The 22,363-nt window shown below is 42.3% G+C and overlaps 1 protein-coding gene across 2 annotated transcripts in view; it reads left to right on the top strand.

Annotated features, from left to right (window-relative positions):
* The window catches only part of prex2 (phosphatidylinositol-3,4,5-trisphosphate dependent Rac exchange factor 2), a 352,555-nt gene that overhangs the window by 141,599 nt on the left and 188,593 nt on the right, over window positions 1-22,363 (top strand). For both annotated transcript variants that reach the window (XM_033019360.1, XM_033019359.1), the window contains 5 exons: window positions 5,939-6,024; window positions 13,859-13,995; window positions 17,027-17,150; window positions 20,580-20,764; window positions 22,012-22,173. In XM_033019360.1, the coding sequence (XP_032875251.1) occupies window positions 5,939-6,024; window positions 13,859-13,995; window positions 17,027-17,150; window positions 20,580-20,764; window positions 22,012-22,173 (694 nt within the window). The remainder of the gene's footprint in view (window positions 1-5,938; window positions 6,025-13,858; window positions 13,996-17,026; window positions 17,151-20,579; window positions 20,765-22,011; window positions 22,174-22,363) is intronic.

The raw sequence follows: 22,363 nt of genomic DNA, 5'->3' as shown, positions 1-22,363 counted from the left end.
TTTGGCTTGAAGTTGAAAGGCACTACTTACTGCAAATGGTAGCTTGCGTGTGGATTGAAGTTGAAAGACACCACTTACTGCAAATGGTGGCATGAAGTTGAAAGGCACTAACTGCAAATTGTGGCTTGGTTGCTTTGGCTTGAAGTTGAAAGGCACTACTTACTGCAAATGGTGGCTTGGGAGCTTTGACGAAGTTGAAAGGCACTACTTACTGCAAATGATGGCTTGGATGTGGCTTGAAGTCGAAAGGCACTACTTACTGCAGATGGTGGCTTGGGTGCAATGGCGAAGTTAAAAGGCACTACTTACTACAAATTGTGGCTTGAAGTTGAAAGGCACTACTTACTGCAAATGGTGGCTTGGGAGCATTGGCTTGAAGTTGAAAGCATCTGGATAAACAGGGTCTGGTTAGGAACAGTCAACATGGATTTGTGCCTGGAAGGTCATGTTTGGCTAATCTTCTTGAATTTTTTGAAGAGGTTACTAGGGAAATTGATGAGGGTAAAGCAGTGGATGTTGTCTATATGGACTTTAGTAAGGCCTTTGACAAGGTTCCTCATGGAAGGTTGGTTAAGAAGGTTCAACTGTTGGGTATATATGCAGGAGTAGCAAGATGGATTCAACAGTGGTTGAATGGGAGAAGCCAGAGGGTAATGGTGGATGGCTGTTTGTCGGGTTGGAGGCAGGTGACTAGTGGGGTGCCTCAGGGATCTGTGTTGGGTCCTTTGTTGTTTGTCATGTACATCAATGATCTGGATGAAGGTGTGGTAAATTGGATTAGTAAGTATGCAGATGATACCAAGATAGGGGGTGTTGTGGATAATGAAGAGGATTTCCAAAGTCTACAGAGTGATTTAGGCCATTTGGAAAAATGGGCTGAAAGATGGCAGATGGAGTTTAATGCTGATAAATGTGAGGTGCTACATCTTGGCAGGACAAATCAAAATAGGACGTACATGATAAATGGTAGGGACTTGAAGAATACAGTTGAACAGAGGGATCTGGGAATAACCGTGCATAGTTCCTTGAAGGTGGAATCTCATATAAATAGGGTGGTAAAGAAAGCTTTTGGTATGCTAGCCTTTATAAATCAGAGCATTGAGTATAGAAGCTGGGATGTAATGTTAAAATTGTACAAGGCATTGGTGAGACCAAATCTGGAGTATGGTGTACAATTTTGGTCGCCCAATTATAGGAAGGATGTCAACAAAAAAGAGAGAGTACAGAGGAGATTTACTAGAATGTTCCCTGGGTTTCAACAACTAAGTTACAGAGATAGGTTGAATAAGTTAGGTCTTTATTCTCTGGAGCGCAGAAGGTTAAGGGGGGAATTGATAGAGGTCTTTAAAATGATGAGAGAGATAGACAGAGTTGATGTGGACAAGCTTTTCCCTTTGAGAATAGGGAAGATTCAAACGAGAGGACATGACTTCAGAATTAAGGGACAGAAGTTTAGGAGTAACATGAGGGGGAACTTCTTTACTCAGAGAGTGGTAGCAGTGTGGAATGAGCTTCCAGTGGAAGTGGAGGAGTTCAGTTGGTATCATTTAAAAATAAATTGGATAGGCATATGGATGAGAAGGGAATGGAGTGTTATGGTATGAGTGCAGGCAGGTGGGACTAAGGGAAAAAAGTTGTTCGGCACGGACTTGTAGGGCCGAGATGGCCTGTTTCCGTGCTGTAATTGTTATATGGTTATATGGTTGTATGGAAAGGCACTACTTACTGCAAATGGTGGCTTGGTTGCTTTGGCTTGAAGTTGAAAGGCACTACTTCACACTGTGTTTTTGATTTTCTGTTTTTGGATTGAATTCTGTTTTTAATTTGTGTCATTGTGATGTCTTTAATTACTTGTTTTACTCCGATTATATGTTTTTATTCCGATTACTATGTAAGGTGTCCTTGAGATTTTGTATGAAAGGCGCCCATTAAATATAAAATTTATTATTATTATTTACTTACTGCAAATGGTGGCTTGGGAGCTTTGGCTTGAAGTAGAAAAGGCACTACTTACTGCAAATTGTGGCTTGGGTGCTTTGGCTTGAAGTTGAAAGGCACTACTTACTGCAAATGGTGGCATGAGGTTGACAGGCACTACTTACTGCAAATGGTGGCTTGGGTGCATTGGCTTGAAGTTGAAAGGCACTATTTACTGCTAATGGTAGCATGAAGTTGAAAGGCACTATTACTGCAAATTGTGGCTTGGATGCAATGGCTTGAAGTTAAAAGGCATTACTTACTGCAAATGGTGGCTTGGGTGCTTTGGCTTGAAGTTAAAAGGCACTACTGTAAATGCACTTACTTCCTGTTTGTACTGTATATTGATTTTAGATAAAACGCTACCACTTACGGCTGTGATTTTTGGCCATCTTAGTCCCCCTCCGCTGAGCAGGTGCAGAGAATTCTTCCCATCAATGAAAAATAAAAGTGTTATTAGTTTTTTTTTAAATGTTGAGAATCTCTCTCCTGTCAATCACTCCATGAAAGCTACCCCTTTTCCGGTGGGGGGGGGGAGGGGTTATAAAACCCAGAAATGTGGGTATGGCTCAGTCTCTGCAAGATGGAGGAGGGAGAGGTCACGACTCGCTGTCTTTAGTGGCTTTGTACCCTACTTCAAATGGTATGAAACTGCACTTGAATTTGGTGGCCTTGCACCCTGCTATAAGTGGTAAGAAACTGCACTTGAATTTGGTGGCCTTATACCCTGCTTGAAATAGAATTTCAAGGATTAGCCGTGAGTCAACTTCCAGCCCACCAGCCGTGAGTGAGTGAGTTGCCAGCACAACAGGCTTGATTGACTGAGACGCCAGCCCAAGAATCCATTTGGCGCACAATTTACATACTAGCCCTCTGGAAACCAGTCACTTCAGCCCACAACACCCATACTAGCGCTCCAGAAAGCACCCCCCCCCCCCCCAACTGGCCACCAATATTAGAATTGGTGGAGAGGTGGAATATTGCGTTGGATGACCAGCCATCCTGTGTGATGCTGGGACCCAACGGGTCCCACTTAGTCTAGTACAGAATATAATCACTACTGGCCACTTCTTCCCATCTCTACCCCTTTCTGCTTTCTGCAGAGACCGTTCCTTCCGAAACTCTGGTCAACTAGTCCAAACCAAACCACCCCCTCCCCAGGTACTTTCCCCTGCAACCGCAGGAGATGCAAAACCTGTCCCTTTACCTCCCCCCTCGACTACATCCGAAGACAAACAGTCTTACCAGGTGAGGCAGAGGTTCACTTGCACCTTCTCCAACCTCATCTACTATATCCGCTGTTCCAGGTGTCAACCTCTCTACATCGGCAAGACCATGCACAGGCTCGGCGATCGTTTCGCTGAACACCTCCGCTCAGTCCGTCTTAACTTTCCCAGTTGCTCAGCACTTCAACTCCTCCTCCCATTCCCGATCTGACCTTTCTGTCCTGGGCCTCCTCCTTTGTCAGAGTGAGGCCCAGTGCAAATTGGAGGAACAGCACCTGATATTTCGCTTCGAAAGTTTGCACCCCAGCGGTATGAACATTGACTTCTCTAACTTCAAATAGACCTTGCTTTCCCTCTATTTCCCCCCCTTCCCAGTTCTCCCACCAGTCTTACTGTCTCCGACTACATTCTATCTTTAACCCGCCCACTCTCCTGACATCAATCTGAAGAAGGGTCTCGACCTGAAATGGCGTCAAGTTGGGAAAAGGGGAAGTACAACGGGATCTGGGGGTCCTTGTTCATCAGTCTATGAAAGTAAGCAGGTACACAAAAAAATGCTGGAGAAAATCAGCGGGTGCAGCAGCATCTATGGAGCGAAAGAAATAGGCAACGTTTTGGGCTGAAACCCTTCTGAAGAAGACTGATGGGGGGTGGTGGGGAGAAGAAAGGAAAAAGGAGGAGGAGGATCCCGAGGGCTGAGGGATGGGAGGAGACAGCCCAAGGGCTGGGGCAGGGGAGGAGACAGCAAGGGCTAACAAAATTGGGAGAATTCAATGTTCATGCCCGCAGGATGGAGACTCCCCAAGCGGAATATGAGGTACTGTTCCTCCAATTTCCGGTGTTGCTCGCTCTGGCCATGGAGGAGACCCAGGACAGAGAGGTCGGATGAGGAATGGGAGGGGGAGTTGAAGTGCTGAGCCACCGGGTGGTCAGCTTGGTTATTGTGGACCGAGTGGAGGTGTTCGGCGAAGCGATCGCCCAGCCTCCGCTTGGTCTCACTGATGTAGATCAGCTGACATCTAGAGCAGCGGATGCAATAGATGAGGTTGGAGGAGATGCAGGTGAATCTCTGTCGCACTTGGAACGACTGCTTGGGTCCTTGAATGGAGTCGAGGGGGGAGGTAAAGGGACAAGTGTTGCATCTCTTGCAACATCTCTTGCAAAGTAAGCATGCAGGTACAGCAGGCAGTGAAGAAAGCGAATGGCAGGTTGGCCTTTATAACAAGCGGAATTGAATTTAGGCTTAAAGAGGTCCTTCTGCAGTTGTACAGAGCCCTAGTGAGACCACACCTGGAGTATTGTGTGCAGTTTTGGTCCCCTAATTTGAGGAAGGACATTCTTGCTATTGAGGCAGTGCAGCATAGGTTTACAAGGTTAATTCCGAGATGGCTGGTCTGTCATATGCTGAGAGAATGGAGCAGCTGGGCTTGTACACTCTGGAGTTTAGAAGGATGAGAGGGTATCTCATTGAAACGTATAAGATTGTTAAGGGTTTGGACACGCTAGAGGCCGGAAACATGTTCCCGATGTTGGGGGAGACCAGAACCAGGGGCCACAGTTTAAGAATAAGGAGTAAGCCATTTAGAACGGAGACGAGGAAACACTTTTTCTCACAGAAAGTGGTGAGTGTGGAATTCTCTGCCTCAGAGGGTGGTGGAGGCCGGTTCTCTGGATGTTTTCAAGAGAGAGCTAGATAGGGCTCTTAAAAATAGCGGCTTCAGGGGATATGGGGAGAAGGCAGGAATGGGGTACTGATTGGGGATGATCAGCCATGATCATATTGAATGGCGATGCTGGCTCGAAGGGCTGAAGGGCTGACTCCACCTAGAACTCGCGCTGCCTCAGGAAAGTAAGTATCAGAATCAAGGACCATTTTCACCTCAAACATTCTCTCTTCTCTCCTCTTCTGTTGGACAGAAAATGCTAAAACTTGAAAGCATGCACGACCAAATTCAGGAATATTTTTTCCTCACTGCTATTATACCATCGAACAGTCCTCTCATAAGCTGGGAGGGGTGGGAGATTGCAACCTTCAAGTGGTCCACCCTGTTTCGACGTATGCAATCAATCTGGCGTGCACAAACAGAAGATCAAACAGAACAAGTTGTCTTACAACTTTAGGCTGTGCACACCATACGCAAGAAGAAGATAAGCTGGGATGTAGTTCTGATCTCCCAACCTACACTTTTAAAAATCTGCATTTCCTCTAGCTGTAATGTTATAACCCTGTAACATTGTATCCTGCACTGGTATTTTTCTCTTTGCACTACCTGTTGCACTTGTGAATTGCTTAATTATACTTGTATATATTGTGATTTGACTGGATAGCATGCAAAGTTTTGACTAAATCTCAGTCTCTGTGACAATAATAAACCAACGAATATCAACATTTTTCAGGCCTGTAAAATGGTCTCTATAAAAGTAAAAAATCGTCCTTCAACCCAGAAATGCTCTGAACTCTCACCATTTTCTTTTCTCTGGATTACCTATGTATGTTCTGCCTTGAGACACAAGAAATCTTATAATATACAGGAAAATAAATTTGAATCTCATTGTACAATGACCCGATTTATTGAAAATTGGCAATTGCTATTCAGATAATTGTCCTCAATAGCTTTTTCATGATTAAGTATCTGGATTTTCTATTTAAATAATTTTTTTCTAATTATAAATACCTGTGTCATTTAGTATGTCACAAAATAGCATTAATCACCGAGTGGATTTTCTTTGGACAGGACAATCAAGATCCCTGACTCCGTGGACGGTCTTGGATTTCAGATTCGAGGATTTGGTCCATCAGTTGTCCATGCTATTGGCAGAGGTAACAAGATTTTTTGCCAGACATGTTTAACACCAGCTACTTACATGCACCTGGCTGACAGCTGGATCCTGGGGTGGATTATCTCAGTTACTGTTTTAAACCGGCCTCATTGTGCACTGGTGTGTACTTTTTGCAATGGATCGCACTGAATGTTTCACTTCAAATGTTGTACTAATGTAACTTGTAATTTATGTTCCTTGGATGTACTGTCTCAACCCACATATTTATTGGTCATTAAATTTTCAATGGTGAATAGTGAACATCATGAATAGTGAAAGGCTTGGATAGAATTGATGTGGAGAGGATGTTTCCACTAGTGGGATAGTCTCGGACTAGAGGTCAGAGCCTCAGAATTAAAGGACGTTCTTTTAGGAACGAGATGAGGAGCAATTTATTTTCTCAGAATGTGGTGAAACTGTGGAATTCTTTGCAACAGAAGGCTGTGGAGGCAAAGTCAGTGGATATATTTAAGGCAGAGATAGATAGATTCTTGATTAGTACGGGTGTCAGAGATTATGGGGAGAAGGCAGGAGAATGGGGTTAGGAGGGAGAGATAGATCAGCCATGACTGAATGGCAGAGCCGACTTGATGGGTCGAATGGCCTAATTCTATACCTATCACATGATCTTCAAAGACAAATTATAATTTCAAAAACACTGAACACTCCACATATGTAAGCTTATTTCTTTCAAAAGATGTGTCACTTTTACCATGTTACATATTTTCACATAATTAATGTTTCTTAACAAGAAAAACAGAAGTTGCTTTTAGGAAGCTCCTGGTAGCATATGGCCATTGCTGGTAAGTCCGATTTAAGCATTATTTGGCTGATGTTAGTTGTGCAGGAGACAATTTGGTCGACTGGACAGGTACTGGGTGGGCTTTGCAAGCAGAGTACCTCATGACCATTTTTCTGCAAATTTCAATTGTCTCAGGGTTCACTGAAGACACGCCTCCCAGCAATCTGTTCCAAGGCTGGGTTTGAGGGCAAGATATCCATTGGCCATGGCACATTTGTGCTAGAATTATAGTTGGGGGTTGGGTGAAAGTAAAGCATTTAATGCTAATTGCATTCGGGGGGGGCGGGGTGGTGTGGAGTAACATAGGAATATTGAGAGACATCTTGGATCTTTGTTGTGGTGGTCAGTGGTGGGTGTGGGTGTCGAGAGCTGGCGTTGAGGATTGGGACCAAATGGCATACATGAGGAATGTAGGTTGTTGTTCAAATTCATAATTGAAAATCATACTGGATTGTTGAGGCAGTTGGCAGGATTTGGGAAGAGTGGAAGATCGTGGTCTGGGTCTGCTGGCAAGATTGTGGTATTGGCAGATGAAATGTTATGACATGATTCTTGAATGATTGTGACATTATGTGGAGGGGATATTTGGATATTGGGATTAGGTGAATAAAGGTCTTAACTGACTGGGTTGTGGGTCCAACCCAGTGTTAGGAAGATCAGTTTTCCGGCATAGGAATGGACCCAAACTCCAGTATGGTGGGAATTCCCCACAATGATTACTTCAAACACAATCTGGTCCGAGTTCCTTTGCCATGGTCCAAACAGATATTGAATACAAATTAATGTTATTGTGTAAGCTACTGATGTGGAAATTGTGTTCAAAAGGGAACTGCAGATGCTGGAATATCGAAGGTACACAAAATTGCTGGGGAAACTCAGCGGGTGCAGCAGCATCTATGGAGCGAAGGAAATAAGCGACGTTTCGGGCCGAAACCCTTCTTCAGACTGATGGGGGGTGGGGAAAGAAAGAAGGAAAAGGGGAGGAGGAGGAGGAGCCCGAGGGCGGATGGATGGGAGGGTGGGAGGAGACAGCTAGAGGGTTAAGGAAGGGGAGGAGACAGCACGGGCTAGCCAAATTGGGAGAATTCAATGTTAATGCCATAAGGACGCAAGGTCCCCAGACGGAATATGAGGTGCTGTTCCTCCAATTTCCGCTGTTGCTCACTCTGGCAATGGAGGAGACCCAGGACAGAGAGGTCGGATTGGGAATGGGAGGGGGAGTTGAAGTGCTGAGCCACCGGGAGGTCAGGTAGGTTATTGCGGACTGAGCGGAGGTGTTCGGCGAAACGATCGCCCAACCTGCGCTTGGTCTCACCGATGTAAATCAGCTGACATCTAGAGCAGCGGATGCAGTAAATGAGGTTGGAGGAGATACAGGTGAACCTTTGTCGCACCTGTAACGACTGCTTGGGACCTTGAATGGAGTCGAGGGGGGAGGTGAAGGGACAGGTGTTGCATTTCTTGCGGTTGCAACGGAAAGTGCCCGGGGAGGGGGTGGTGCGGGAGGGAAGGGAAGAATTGACGAGGGAGTTGCGGAGGGAGCGGTCTTTGCGGAAGGCAGACATGGGGGGAGATGGGAAGGTGTGGCGAGTGGTGGGGTCACGTTGGAGGTGGCGGAAATGGCGGAGGATTATGTGTTGTATTTGCCGGCTGGTGGGGTGAAAGGTGAGGACCAGAGGGACTCTGCCCTTGTTGCGTGTGCGGGGATGGGGAGAGAGAGCACTGTTACGGGGTATGGATGAGACCCTGGTTATGAGCCTCATAAATTTATGACTTGAAGCTAAATGAACTGGAAGTAGGAGTATTTTCAATTCACTCTCATTAAAGAAACAATTTTTAATTACAGAATGCAGAAAGAAAACTAACAGTGTTAGGCAATTGCATTTCGAGGCATTTATGTGTTATTCTTTATGAGAAACTGAAAAAAAAACTTTGTGGAGGAGAGATAAAAAATTTAGGTTGAATTCAAATTTCTCATCCTGGAATATTTTGACTTGAGGGAAGATTGTTCCCAACTAAGTCATGACTGAGATGATTAAGGAAGAGGATGTTCTCTCCCCAAAGTTTCTTGACAGACTATTTGAAACCTGTCCTTTTGAAATCTCCAGTATTATTCTGGCCTATATTATTTTCTCTAACAGTTTGAATGAATACCTGATAACCCTGGAAGAATACTGGTCAATCTTCTTTGCACCCTCTCAAAAGCCTCCACATCCTTCCTGCAATGGCTGATCAGATCTGTACACAAAACTCCAAAAGTTCTATTTGGCCGGAACATAACTGGGAGCACCAGTGAAGAGAACTATGAAATGCTGCTGGAGGGACAGGAGTTGCTGAAGAGCATTAATGGGACTGCTTCCATTTGGTGGACTGGGCCACATTCAAGAATTTTGTTAGTGGACCCGATGAGTATGTTACAGCCATTACCAAACTCATGCAGAAATGTGTGGATGAGTTGATATGTGCGAATCAATTCCTGCGTCAGAAATGACTTGGATCCACTTCAATTTGCTTTTCTTCAAAAACAGATTCACATCAGATTCTATCTCACGTTTCCCTTTCCCCCCTGACTCTCAGTCTGAAGAAGGGTCTCAACCCGAAACGTCACCTATTCTTTTTCTCCATCGATGCTGCCTGACCCGCTGAGTTATTCCAGCTTTTTGTGTATATCATTGGCTCTCCACTCAGCCCTGGGCCATCTGGATAATCAAAATACATACTGCTGTTGGATCGACTATTTTTCAGTATTCAACACAAATATCTCTTCCAACCACATTACCAAGCTCCAAGTCCTGGACCTCTGTATCTCCCTTTGCAACTGGTGCTTTACTTCCTCAACAGCAGACCTCAATCAGTGCAGATCAGTCACAACATCTCCTCACTGATTATGAATACAGTGTGTACTTAGCCCCCTGGTCTACTCTCTTTATGCCTAATAATAACCAATGGCTAAGCAGAGCTCCAGTGCCGCCTACAGATTTGTGGGCAACATCATTCTTGTTGGCCTGATCATGGGTAGTGGTGAGTCGGCATGCAGGAGAGCGATTGAACAGCTGGTTGAGTGGTGCCACAACGAGAACAACAACAACAACAACCCTACTCTTACAATGCCAACAAAATCAAATAAACTAATCGTTGACTTCAGAAAGGGGAAGTCAGAAGACAAGTCAGTCTGAAGAAGGGTTTCGGCCCGAAGCATTACCTATTTCCTTCGCTCCATAGATGCTGCTGCACCCGCTGAGTTTCTCCAGCATTTTTGTGTACCTGTCAGAAGACAATTTCAGCTTTTACCAAATGCAGACTGGACGATCGTTTCGCTGAATACCTTCACTCAGTCCACCTTGGCCGGAACGATCTCCAGGTTACCAAACACTTTAAGTCGGCTTCCCATTCCCATACTGACTTTTCTGTCCTGAGCCGCCTCCATTGTGAGGGTGAGGCTGCACACAAATTGGAGGAATAGCACCTTATATTACAGTGGCTTGCAAAAGTATTCATACCCCGTGAACTTTTCCACATTTTGTCACGTTACAACCACAAACATAAATGTATTTTATTGGGATTTTATGTGATAGACCAACACAAAGTGGCGCATAATTGTGAAGTGGAAGGAAAATTACACATGGTTTTCAAATTTTTTTACAAATAAAAAACTGAAAAGTGTGGCGTGCAAAAGTATTCAGCCCCCTTTACTCTGATACCCCTAAATAAAATCCAGTGCAACCAATTGCCTTCAGAAGTCACCTAATTAGTAAATAGAGCACTTGTGTATAATCTAATCTCAGTATAAATACAGCTGTTCTGTGAAGGCCTCAGAGGTTTGTTAGAGAACATTAGTGAACAAACAGCATCATGAAGCCCAAGGAACACACCAGACAGGTCAGGGATAAAGTTGTGGAGAAGTTTAAAGCAGGGTTAGGTTATAAAAAATATCCCAAGCTTTGAACATCTCACGGAGCACTGTTCAATCCATCATCCGAAAATGGAAAGAGTATGGCACAACTGCAAACCTACCAAGACATGGCCGTCCACCTAAACTGACAGGCCGGGCAAGGAGAGCATTGATCAGAGAAGCAGCCAAGAGGGCCATGGTAACTCTGGAGGAGCTGCAGAGATCCACAGCTCAGGTGGGAGAATCTGTCCACAGGACAACTATTAGTCGTGCACTCCACAAATCAGGCCTTTATGGAAGAGTGGCAAGAAGAAAGCCATTGTTGAAAAAAAGCCATAAGAAGTCCCGTTTGCAGTTTTCCACAAGCCATGTGGGGGACACAGCAAACATGTGGAGGAAGGTGCTCTGGTCAGATGAGACCAAAATTGAAGTTTTTGGCCTAAATGCAAAATGCTATGTGTGGCGGAAAACTAACACTGCACATCACCCTGAACATACCATCCCCACTGTGAAACATGGTGGTGGCAGCATCATGCTGTGGGGATGCTTTTCTTCAGCAGGGACAGGGAAGCTGGTAAGAGTTGATGGGAAGATGGATGGAGCCAAATACAGGGCAATCTTGGAAGAAAACCTGTTAGAGTCTGCAAAAGACTTGAGACTGGGGCGGAGGTTCACCTTCCAGCAGGACAACGACCCTAAACATACAGCCAGAGCTACAATGGAATGGTTTAGATCAAAGCATATTCATGTGTTAGAATGGCCCAGTCAAAGTCCAGACCTAAATCCAATTGAGAATCTCTGGCAAGACTTGAAAATTGCTGTTCACAGACGCTCTCCATCCAATCTGACTGAGCTTGAGCTATTTTGCAAAGAAGAATGGGCAAAGATTTCAGTCTCTAGATGTGCAAAGCTGGTAGAGACATACCCCAAAAGACTTGCAGCTGTAATTACAGCGAAAGGTGGTTCTACAAAGTATTGACTCAGGGGGGCTGAATACTTTTGCACGCCACACTTTTCAGTTTTTTATTTGTAAAAAAATTTGAAAACCATGTATCATTTTCCTTCCACTTCACAATATGCACCACTTTGTGTTGGTCTATCACATAAAATCCCAATAAAATACATTTACGTTTGTGGTTGTAACGTGACAAAATGTGGAAAAGTTCAAGGGGTATGAAAACTTTTGCAAGCCACTGTATGTTTGGGCAGCTTACAACCCAGCGTTATGAATATTGATTTCTCTAACTTAAAGTAACCCTTGAATCTCCTCTATCTCCGACCCTCCCGTTACGCTCGTCATCTTACTAGTTTCACAGTTGTCCTGTTAAATATCACTGTATAACTTGTTGACACCTACTCCACAGCCAACCACGGACCATTGTGGGCTCCACCGCTCCTCGATCATTGGTGCTTTTTGCAAAACTTTCATTGTTTTTTTTCTATAGCTCTCTATATTACCATCTATATGTCTGATTTCCATTTCTCCTGACGACTCTCTTTCTGAAGAAGGGTTTCAATCTGAAACATCACCTATTCCTTTTCTCTGGAGATGCTGCCTGACCCGCTGAGTTGCTCCAGCTTTTTGTGTCTATTGTCAGATTTCATTGGTGGGTTGGCGATGGAAAGAGTTAGCAGCTTCAAATTCCTGGACATAAAGATATTGGATGACCTTTCCTGAGCCTAGTACATAGATAGAATCATAAAGAAGGTTTGCCAGCATGTCTACTTTCTCAGAAGTTTAAACAGATTTGTCAAGTCACCAACCTTCCTCGGAAACACAAACTTTCTCAGCAGCACAGTAAAAAGTACTGGCATTTTAAACACACAGGTATGCAAGAGTCTTCAGGGAGTAGTGACTGCTCAATCCATCTCAAGCACAGCCCATTCCACCATTGAATAATCTACATGAGGAGCTGCCTCAAGAAGGCGGCATCTATTATCAAGGATCCCTACCACCTGAGCTGGCTTCGAGCGGGAGGTACAGATGCCTGGGAAAGCTGCCTACCTACAACCATCGAGTTCTTGCCACCTGCTCAACCCCTAATCCTACCTTTATCACCTCTTGCACTATCATGTTTCCTAATTGAATTTTGCATGTATTGTCTTGTTTTTGCAGTATTTTTCTTTTCACTGTCATGTAGAATATATGTGTAACTTATATGTAATTTGTATATCTTTTATGTTTTTGTGTATTGGCTCAGTCAATATGCCTGTGATGCTGCTGTAAGTAGATTTTTATTGTACCTGTACATACGTACGTGCATATGACCATAAATTTAAATAGACTTGACAAAGTCATGTTGGCCATCCCTGATTATCCCTGCCTTTCCAAATGGACATGTATCATATTCTATGGGATTTTTTCCTGACATTTCCTACCACTCATTGGCCTGTAGTTACCCAACTCATCATTACTGCCGGTCTTAAATATAAAACCAACATTAGTTATCCACCGGTAGACACAAAATGCTGGAGTAACTCAGCGGGACAGGCATCCAGCATTCTTCTCGTACCTCAACTGTGCTCTGTGTTAACAAAGATGCAAAGATCTCCGGGGCCCCAACAATCTACTTCCTTGCTTCCCATAGCAACCCGTGTTCGATATAATCAGGTTATAAACCTGATTATCAGATTAACCTGGGGATTTGCTGATCATTATGTCTTGCATGAAAAATAACATCATCAACTTCTTAATAAATCTCGACCATCATTGCGATCATTATTAATGTTCCTTTCTATTATCTCAATCTACGTAGGATTTTTGTAATCTTGTGTATATTTCTCCAGAATTTCTACTTTATCCGTTTAATGCAACCTGGTGTTTCAGTGCTTCCTTGTGAATTCGATGCCAGTAGCCTTATTGCTTACACTTGCTAATGAAAATGCTAGAGTGGAATATGGTAATATATCCAAGATGTAATAAGCTATTTGTTCTACCATTGATATAAATGGTGCATACATTTTTAATTAACCAGTCCATTGTATTGGACTGTATTTAACTTGGGCATTATTGCCATTTTATTATTGATGAAATAATGAGGCTTAAACTTGCATAATATTGCATTATCCACCACTAATGCACAAAATAACAAAATTGATATTGTACTTTAAGTTTTCTGATGGTCTTTTTATGTGACGTAGGAACTGTGGCAGCGGGAGCTGGTCTGCACCCTGGCCAATGTATCATCAAAGTAAATGGGATCAACGTAAACAAAGAAAGTCATGCAAGTGTGATAGCACATGTCACAGCATGTCGGAAATACAAGCGCCCTTCACAGGTAAACACGTGACTTTTTGGACAGTTAGGTTTGAAGTTACTGAAAATTAAGGTTTTGTGCATTTAACATAGGATTTCTTTATCAAGAAAAAGGAGGGTTCACAAAGTGGCAAGGGCTGGTGGTTGGCCAGAGGACTCTGAGGTTTTAGAGTCTAACACAAAAAAAAGACTAAAGTTCACAAGAAGTGAGAAAATTGAATTTGAGAAAAAACATTTTGTTTCTGTGGTTACCTAAATAGGAAGAAGGTGGGTAGGTAGTTGCGGGACCGCTAGAGACCAAGACTGGTGAATTAAAAAGAGGAGACAAAAAACAGCAGATATAATAAATCAATTTAATTGCATCAGTTTTCACCATGGATGATGCTGCAAATATCCCTGAGATAACAGCTGGGCTAATTTCAAATAAATTCCGGGAAGGCACTAGCAAATTGAAAACACCTTACCAGATTCACTTGTACAAAAAGGGAAGAATGCAGATGATTGGGTAACTAAATGCCATTTGTATAAATGCTAGTTAATTTAATGTCTACAACTGGCAAGATGTTAGAGACCATAATCATTCTTGATTTGTACAGGTGTCAGAGGTTATGGGGAGAAGGCAGGAGAATGGGGTTAGGAGGGAGGGATAAATCAGCCATGATTGAATGGCGGAGTAGACGTAATGGGCCAAATGGCCTAATTCCACTCCTATTCCTTATGACTTTATCACCATAAAGAAAGAGGAAATAACTAATTGTTTAGAAACATGGACATAATCAAACCCAGTCAACATGATTTTATGGGAGGTACAATTTGAATTCTGAAGAAGGGACCTGACACGAAACGTCACCTGTCCATGTTCTCCAGAGAAGCTGCCTAACCTGATAAGTTATCTCAACACTTTCGTCCTTTTGACAATGTGACAGGCAGTTGATTGAGTGTAAAACTATGAATGTAGCGTATTTAGATTTCCAAAATGTATTAGTGAAGGTCTTGCATGAATCCATTATTTATGCTTGGGCGTAAATTAAGAATCTAGGTTAATGGAGGAAGTGTATTTGCATAGATTGAAAACTCGTTGTTGCATGGAAATCTCAGAGCTGGACTAATGGGTTATTTTCAGACTGGAAGGATATAACTGATGGAGTAACCCAGGGATCAGTTCTTGGCCCTCATCTGTTCATGATTTATATTAATACCTGGAGGAGAGAATAAAACTTGGTTTGCATGTTTGTTGATGATGCAAGAATAGGTGAAAGGACATTCTGTGATTTGCAAATTATGGTTCTGCAATGAGTGAATGGAAGATTGTGTGACTATGCAAAAACTTGGCAAATGGAGTCTAATGTGGGTAAATTGTGAGGCCATGCAACAGGGTGAAATGATTAAAAGGCTGATTATTATTTAAACAAAGAGAAATTACAATTGAATGAAGTTCAGAGGGATTTGGGTGCTCATGTGCAGGCATGTCTAACAAGAGATTAAGAAGTCATACAGCATGTTGGCTACTATTGGTGTTAAATAATGGGGACGTTTTATTGCATTTATGGAAGGTAAAGCATATTTGACAAACTTGGTTGAAGTCTGAAGAAAGGTCCCCACCTGATACAGAAGACTGTGGAGGCAAAATCAGTGGATATATTTAAGGCATAGATAGATAGATAGATTCTTGAAAGTACGGGTGCCAGAGGTTATGGGGAGAAGGCAGAAGAATGGGGCTCGGAGGGAGAGATAGATCATTAATGGTTACTATCTAATGGATGCATTGCATCTAACAAGCCTGTCACCACAATCACATCAAAGGTCAATGCAACAAGCACTCAGAACAGCATCAACTGCAAGTTTCCATCAATTATCATAAGATCATTAGAGATTGGAGCAGAATTAGGCCATTTGGCCCATCAAGTCTACTCTGCCATTCAATCATTCAATCTGTTCTGACTTTGTTGTCTGTATGCAGTTTGCACAACTCTGAATCTGTGTTAGATTGTCTTTGACCTGCATGACATTGAGCTTTTGTTAGAGCATAGCAACATAAGATACGTCAATCTAACGTGGCAATCTAGCACAGATTCAGAGTTGTGCAAACTGCACACAGACAACAAATTCAGAACAGATTGAATGATTGAATGGCAGAGTAGACTTAGAAACATAGAAAATAGGTGCAGGAGTAGGCCATTCGGCCCTTCGAGCCTGCACCGCCATTCAATATGATCATGGCTGATCATCCAACTCAGTATCCTGTACCTGCCTTCTCTCCATACCCCCTGATCCCATAAGGGCCACATCTAACCCTCTTAAATATAGCCAATGAACTGGCCTCAACTATCTTCTGTGGCAGAGAATTCCAGAGATTCACCACTCTCTGTGTGAAAAATGTTTTTCGCATCTCGGTCCTAAAAGATTTCCCCCTTATCCTTATCCTTAACTTGATGGGCCAAATGGCCTAATTCTGCTCCAATCTCTAATGATCTTATGATAATTGATGGAAACTTGCAGTTGATGCTGTTCTGAGTGCTTGAGGCATTGACCTTTGATGTGATTGTGGTGACAGACTTGTTAGATGTGATGCATCCATTAGATAGTAACCATTAAGACAAGAAATTCTAATTTGGTTGAGGAGCTAATGGAACAAATGTCTTTGACTTGCATGACATTGAGCTTTTGTTAGAGCATAGCAACATAAAATACGTCAATCTAACGTGGCAATCTAGCACAGATTCAGAGTTGTGCAAACTGCACACAGACAACAAAGTCAGAACAGAATTTGGTTTACTGTGCTGCCAGTGTACCATGATGGTGTAGAAAGCACTCCACTTATCACTCGCCTTCCATACACTTCCATACCATTCATTTAAAAACTGTGGTTAAAATTTCTCCACTTTCCTCCCTTTTCAAAAAAATGCAACAGCTTTTATGAATGACACATTACCATCGTAATATGTTTAGGGATTAAGATGTACTAAGAGATCCATCTTGAAATTATTCAGCGCCTATTATTCAGTGGTGAAATTAATTTTACCCATATAATATCTTTTGTTTTGGTCATGCAGCAAGACTCTATTCAATGGGTATACAATAATGCTGAGAGTGGTCAGGAGGATCTTCAGAAATTCTGTTCAAAGGGGCCAGCTTCAGGAGGAAGTGATGCTGATGTGCAAGATGGTTTTAATGAAGGTAAGCTGCAGTTACATGTTAATGAAAATGAAACAGAGAATACCAGAGATGCACAGCAGGTTAGGCAGTATTTATGAAGTCAGAGTTTCAGAAAATTGACTTTTCATTAGAATGTTAATACTCTTACTATCTCAGAAGCTGCATGACATGCTGAATATTTCCAGCATTCTGTTCTTGTATCAGATTTCAAACACCTGTAACTTTGTAGATGAGACGTTATCAAAGGTTAACACTGTATTCACACACACATGATTTTAGAGTACTGCCTTTTATCGTCCTTTCAAATTATTTCATCGCAACCTTGCAACTTGATTACTTTTTTCCACATTGCTACCCCCACCCTTATTACTCTGCTCCTCCTCCATTTAAAGTTTCTATTGCATCAATCTAATGACATTCTTTCCCAATGTATTGATTTTGTAATTAAATGATTGCAAAATAATTGAGTAATGCAAGAATGTCTTGCCTGAAGACTGCAGGATTTGAGGATTTTCACTTGTTCAAATGGGTTTAAATCTACATCAGGATGCATGTCAACAATATAGGATATTTTGAGCCAGTGGTCTAGATCAGTCTTTTAGTCCATGGGGCAATAACTGCAGCAAATGTATTGGAATACCTTCAAGGTTTCAAGGTCAGTTTATTGTCACATGTACCAATTAAGGTACAGTGAAATTTGAATTACCATACAGCCATACTAAGTGAAAAGCAACAAGACACACAGCCACACTAAATAAAATTTAACATAAACATCCACACTAGCAGCTCCCCACATTCCTCGCTGTGATGGAAGGTAATAATGTCCATTCTTCTCCCACTTTATTCTTCTGCGGTCGGGGCTGTGGAACCATCCACAGTCGGGGCCATCAAAGCTCTCGCAGGCGGCGATCTGAAGCCCACGTGTCAGGGTGATCGGAACTCCCTCGTCGGGATGGTTGAAACTCTCCACGGCTTGGAGCGCCCGAATCGGTCCTCCCCAAACTTTATCTCCGGAAATAAAACCTACATTCTCTCCACCTCCTTTGCAAATCTCCAGACATCGCACATTTGACTTGTCCCATTTATAATTCCTAGCCACTCCCAAAATATCTAGAAGCCATCTCATAATCTTTTCATTTACTTTTTCTCTCCCTGGAAACATTTACCGCCTACTTTTCCCATGATATCTTCTCCGAAAATCCGGACTACAATTTTCAAACGCCTCCGTGTTTTCTCCACTGCATTCTCCATCTCTTCCTGTTACCTCTCCTCTACTTCAATTTCAACTGGAATGAAATCTCTCTACTCATGTGGAATCGTTCTCCATCAACATTCTCAATACATTCCCTTGTTCCTGATTTTGATTAATTCTCTGTAGCACAGGGTTCTCCGTAGCAAAGTATCATTGCCAGGCAAGAGACAGAGTTAAACAATTCAAACAAGTTCCTGTTGTAAAGTTCTGCAAATATATTGCAATCTTGCCTTTCTCGAGCTGCTAGGCTGTTTGCCCATTTCATCCCACAATTAATGTTAAGGCCATTGTATTTGCAACAGAAACTACATTGGCATAACCATTACGTAACTAAAATATATGAAGTGCCTTTTGGTTGTAAATTGAAGGGTTGAAACTGGTTAGTGCCCGTATGTAGCTTACCTGTAACCTATCTTAAGATCCACATTTAATGCGGAAATAATACAATCTAGATTTCCATATAATATAAATGGATGTGAAACATTGTTTGAATGCTTCCAATGCTGTCATACGTATGATATTGGGATTACACCTAAATTATACATCTGATTTAATTGTTTTCATTTTCCATTTTCTAATAACTATTTTCAGTTGTATTTAATGAAGAGATCAGAGAATTACTTAGGAGTTTGCTTTTGGCCTTTCTTGTTAGTTTTAGAAACATAGAAACATAGAAAATAGGTGCCGGAGGAGGCCATTCGGCCCTTCGAGCCAGCACCGCCATTCATTGTGATCATGGCTAATCGTCCCCTATCAATAACCCGTGCCTGCCTTTTCCCCATATCCCTTGACACCACTAGACCCTAGAGCTCTATCTTACTCTCTCTTAAATCCACCCAGTGACTTGGCCTCCACTGCCCTCTGTGGCAGGGAATTCCATACATTCACAACTCTCTGGGTGAAAACGTTTTTCTCAACTCAGTCTTAAATGTCCACCCATTTTTTTTCTAAGACTGTGGCCCCTGGTTCTGGACTCGCCCCACATTGGGAATATTTTTCCTGCATCTAGCTTGTCCAGTCCTTTTATAATTTTATATGTTTCTATAAGATCCCCCTCATCCTTCTAAACTCCAGTGAATACAAGCCTAGTCTTTTCAATCTTTCCTCGTATGACTGTCCCGCCATCCCAGGGATCAATATCGTGAACCTACGCTGCACTGCCTCAATCACAAGGATGTCTTTCCTCACATTAGGAGACCAAAACTGTACACAATACTCCGGATGTGGTCTTACCAGAGCCCTATACAACTGCAGAAGAACCTCTTTACTCCTATACTGAAATCCTCTTATTATGAAGGCCAACATTCCATTAGCTTTCTTCACTGCCTGCTGTACCTGTAAGCCAATTTTCAGTGACAAGGATGCCCAGATCACGCTGCGCCTCCCCCTTACCTAACCTAACCCCATTAAGATAATAATCTTCCCCCCTTGTTTTTGCCGTCAAAGTGGATAGCCTCACATTTATCTATATTATACTGCATCTGCCATGCAACTGCCCACTCACTCAACCTGTCCAGGTCACCCTGCAACCTCCTAACATCCTCTTCACAGTTCACACTGCCACCCAACTTTGTGTCATCCGCAAACTTGCTAGTGTTGCTCCTAATTCCCTCTTCCAAATCATTAATATATATGGTAAACAGTTGCGGCCCCAACACCGAGCCTTGCGGCACTCCACTCGCCACTGCCTGCCATTCTGAAAAGGACCCATTCACTCCTACTCTTTGCTTCCAGTCTGCCAACCAATTTTCTATCCATCTCAACACCCTACCCCCAATACCATGTGCTCTAATTTTAGTCACCAGTCTCCCGTGTGGGACCTTATCAAAGGCTTTCTGAAAGTCTAGATACACTACATCCACTGGCACCCCTTCGTCCATTTTACTTGTCACACCCTCAAAAAATTCCAGAAGATTAGTCAAGCATGATTTCCCTTTCATAAATCCATGTTGACTTGCACTAAGCCTTTTACTGCTATCCAAATGCCCCATTATTACCTCTTTTATTTTATGCCAGTGTTACTAACATGCCTGACTCTTGAAACTAATAATCGATCTGTCTGCTGTTCTTACTGACAGAAACACATTTCTATGTGATGTTCACCATATTAATTACTTTCATACTGTAGATTATATGTTTATAATGGTTGTATCTTGAAGTAAATGGATGTCAGGATAACACTATTTCCTTCTCCCCAGATGTCTTTGATAAATTTAATACAATGGCTTTAATTGATGGGAAGAAGGATCATGTGAGCCTGACAGTAGATAATGTTCACTTGGACTATGGTGTGGTGTATGAATATGATAGCACTGCTGGTACAAAGTGCCATGTTTTGGAGAAAATGAGTGAACCCAAGGGATTTTTCAATTTGACTGCAAAGGTATGATTCAAAAACAAATGAAGAATCAGTGTATAAACTTCTGTTTTTTAAGTTTAACATTTTCTTTCCTCATCAAATAACTTGAAGGCCTCATTAAAAGAGGCCAGCCTGGCAATGTAGCTCTCTCTAACTTCTACAGGTGCACAGTAGAGAGTATGCTGTCCGGTTGCATCTTGGCTTGGTTCGGCAACTTGAGCGCCCTGGAGAGGAAAAGACTACAAAAAATAGTAAACACTGCCCAGTCCATCATCGGCTCCCTCGCTGAGGCAGTCGTTGCCTCAAAAAGGCTAACAGTATCATCAAGGACCCACACCATCCTTGCCACACACTCATCGCCCTGCTACCTTCAGGTAGAAGGTACAGGAGCCTGAAGACTGCAACGACCAGGTTCAGGAATAGCTACTTCCCCACAGCCATCAGGCTATTAAACTTGGCTCAGACAAAACTCTGAACATTAATAGCCCATTATCTGTTATTTGCACTTTATCAGTTTATTTATTCATGTGTGTATATATTTATATAATGGTATATGGACACACTGATCTGTTTTGTAGTCAATGCCTACTATGTTCTGTTGTGCTGAAGCAAAGCAAGAATTTAATTGTCCTATCAGGGACACATGACAATAAACTCTCTTGAATCTTATGGCTTCAAATCACCTCACCTCTTCTTCCTCACCCACTGGACATTCCAACTTGGCCGAATCACATGCAGTTATGCGATTCAGTCCAACATTGCTGACTCAAGGAAGTCCTATTAATCAGTAATTGTTAAGGTAATGGTTTGGGGGCAATATATTTAACAGTACGTTTTTAAAATTAATTAACAGACCTCAAGTGATGTTACTTCCTGCTCACGCAATCTATGACATTGTGATGAAAATGACAGAAATGTTAAATCATTGGGAAAAACTGACAGAAATCAAACATTTTTGGGAGAAGAGTAGCAATGCTATGGAAATGTTAAGCAAGAGAAAAACATGGGAGAATAATTTTCTGGAACTTTCAAACATAATTCTCACAAAATACCTCAGGAAGTAATTAACATGAATGGTTTTGTAAGAATGCAGAACTCAAAATAATAGAATATGTAAGCATTGGTTTATATTATCACATAACAAATATTTGGCAACTCCCTTCCTGAGAATCTTTCGAATATGTACATTAGACGTATTTTTATCTTGCATGGTAACATCATGTTGGATTAGGTTATGAATTACAAAAAATTAAATGGTATTTCTTTAACAGATCCTTGAATGCATGGCTAAGAATGATGAACTGTTTGTAGAGAGCTGTGTCAGGCTAAACTGCTTAAGTGAAGCCATGCCTCGTGAACTCCATTCGAAATTCAGCATTATGCGTGGTGAAAAGCTTGAACATATTAACCGAAGAATCATGATCTACAAAAAGGTAGGATGCCTTTGAGGTGCGGAGATTTAAGGAGGCCAATGTTTCATCCACTTAATCACAGCCTTCATTCACGGGAGAAGTGAATTAAAACATGGTTAAATGATAACGATGCCACTGTTTAAATCTGCTAATCTTGTATTATTCCATTACCTCCCGTGTATTTCTGTTGGAGTGAATAAGATAAATATGG

Source organism: Amblyraja radiata, chromosome 4, assembly GCF_010909765.2.
Source record: "Amblyraja radiata isolate CabotCenter1 chromosome 4, sAmbRad1.1.pri, whole genome shotgun sequence".
Taxonomy (NCBI): domain Eukaryota; kingdom Metazoa; phylum Chordata; class Chondrichthyes; order Rajiformes; family Rajidae; genus Amblyraja; species Amblyraja radiata.
Note: the sequence above shows the minus strand (reverse complement) of the source record. Positions and strands in the feature narration are given on the sequence as shown.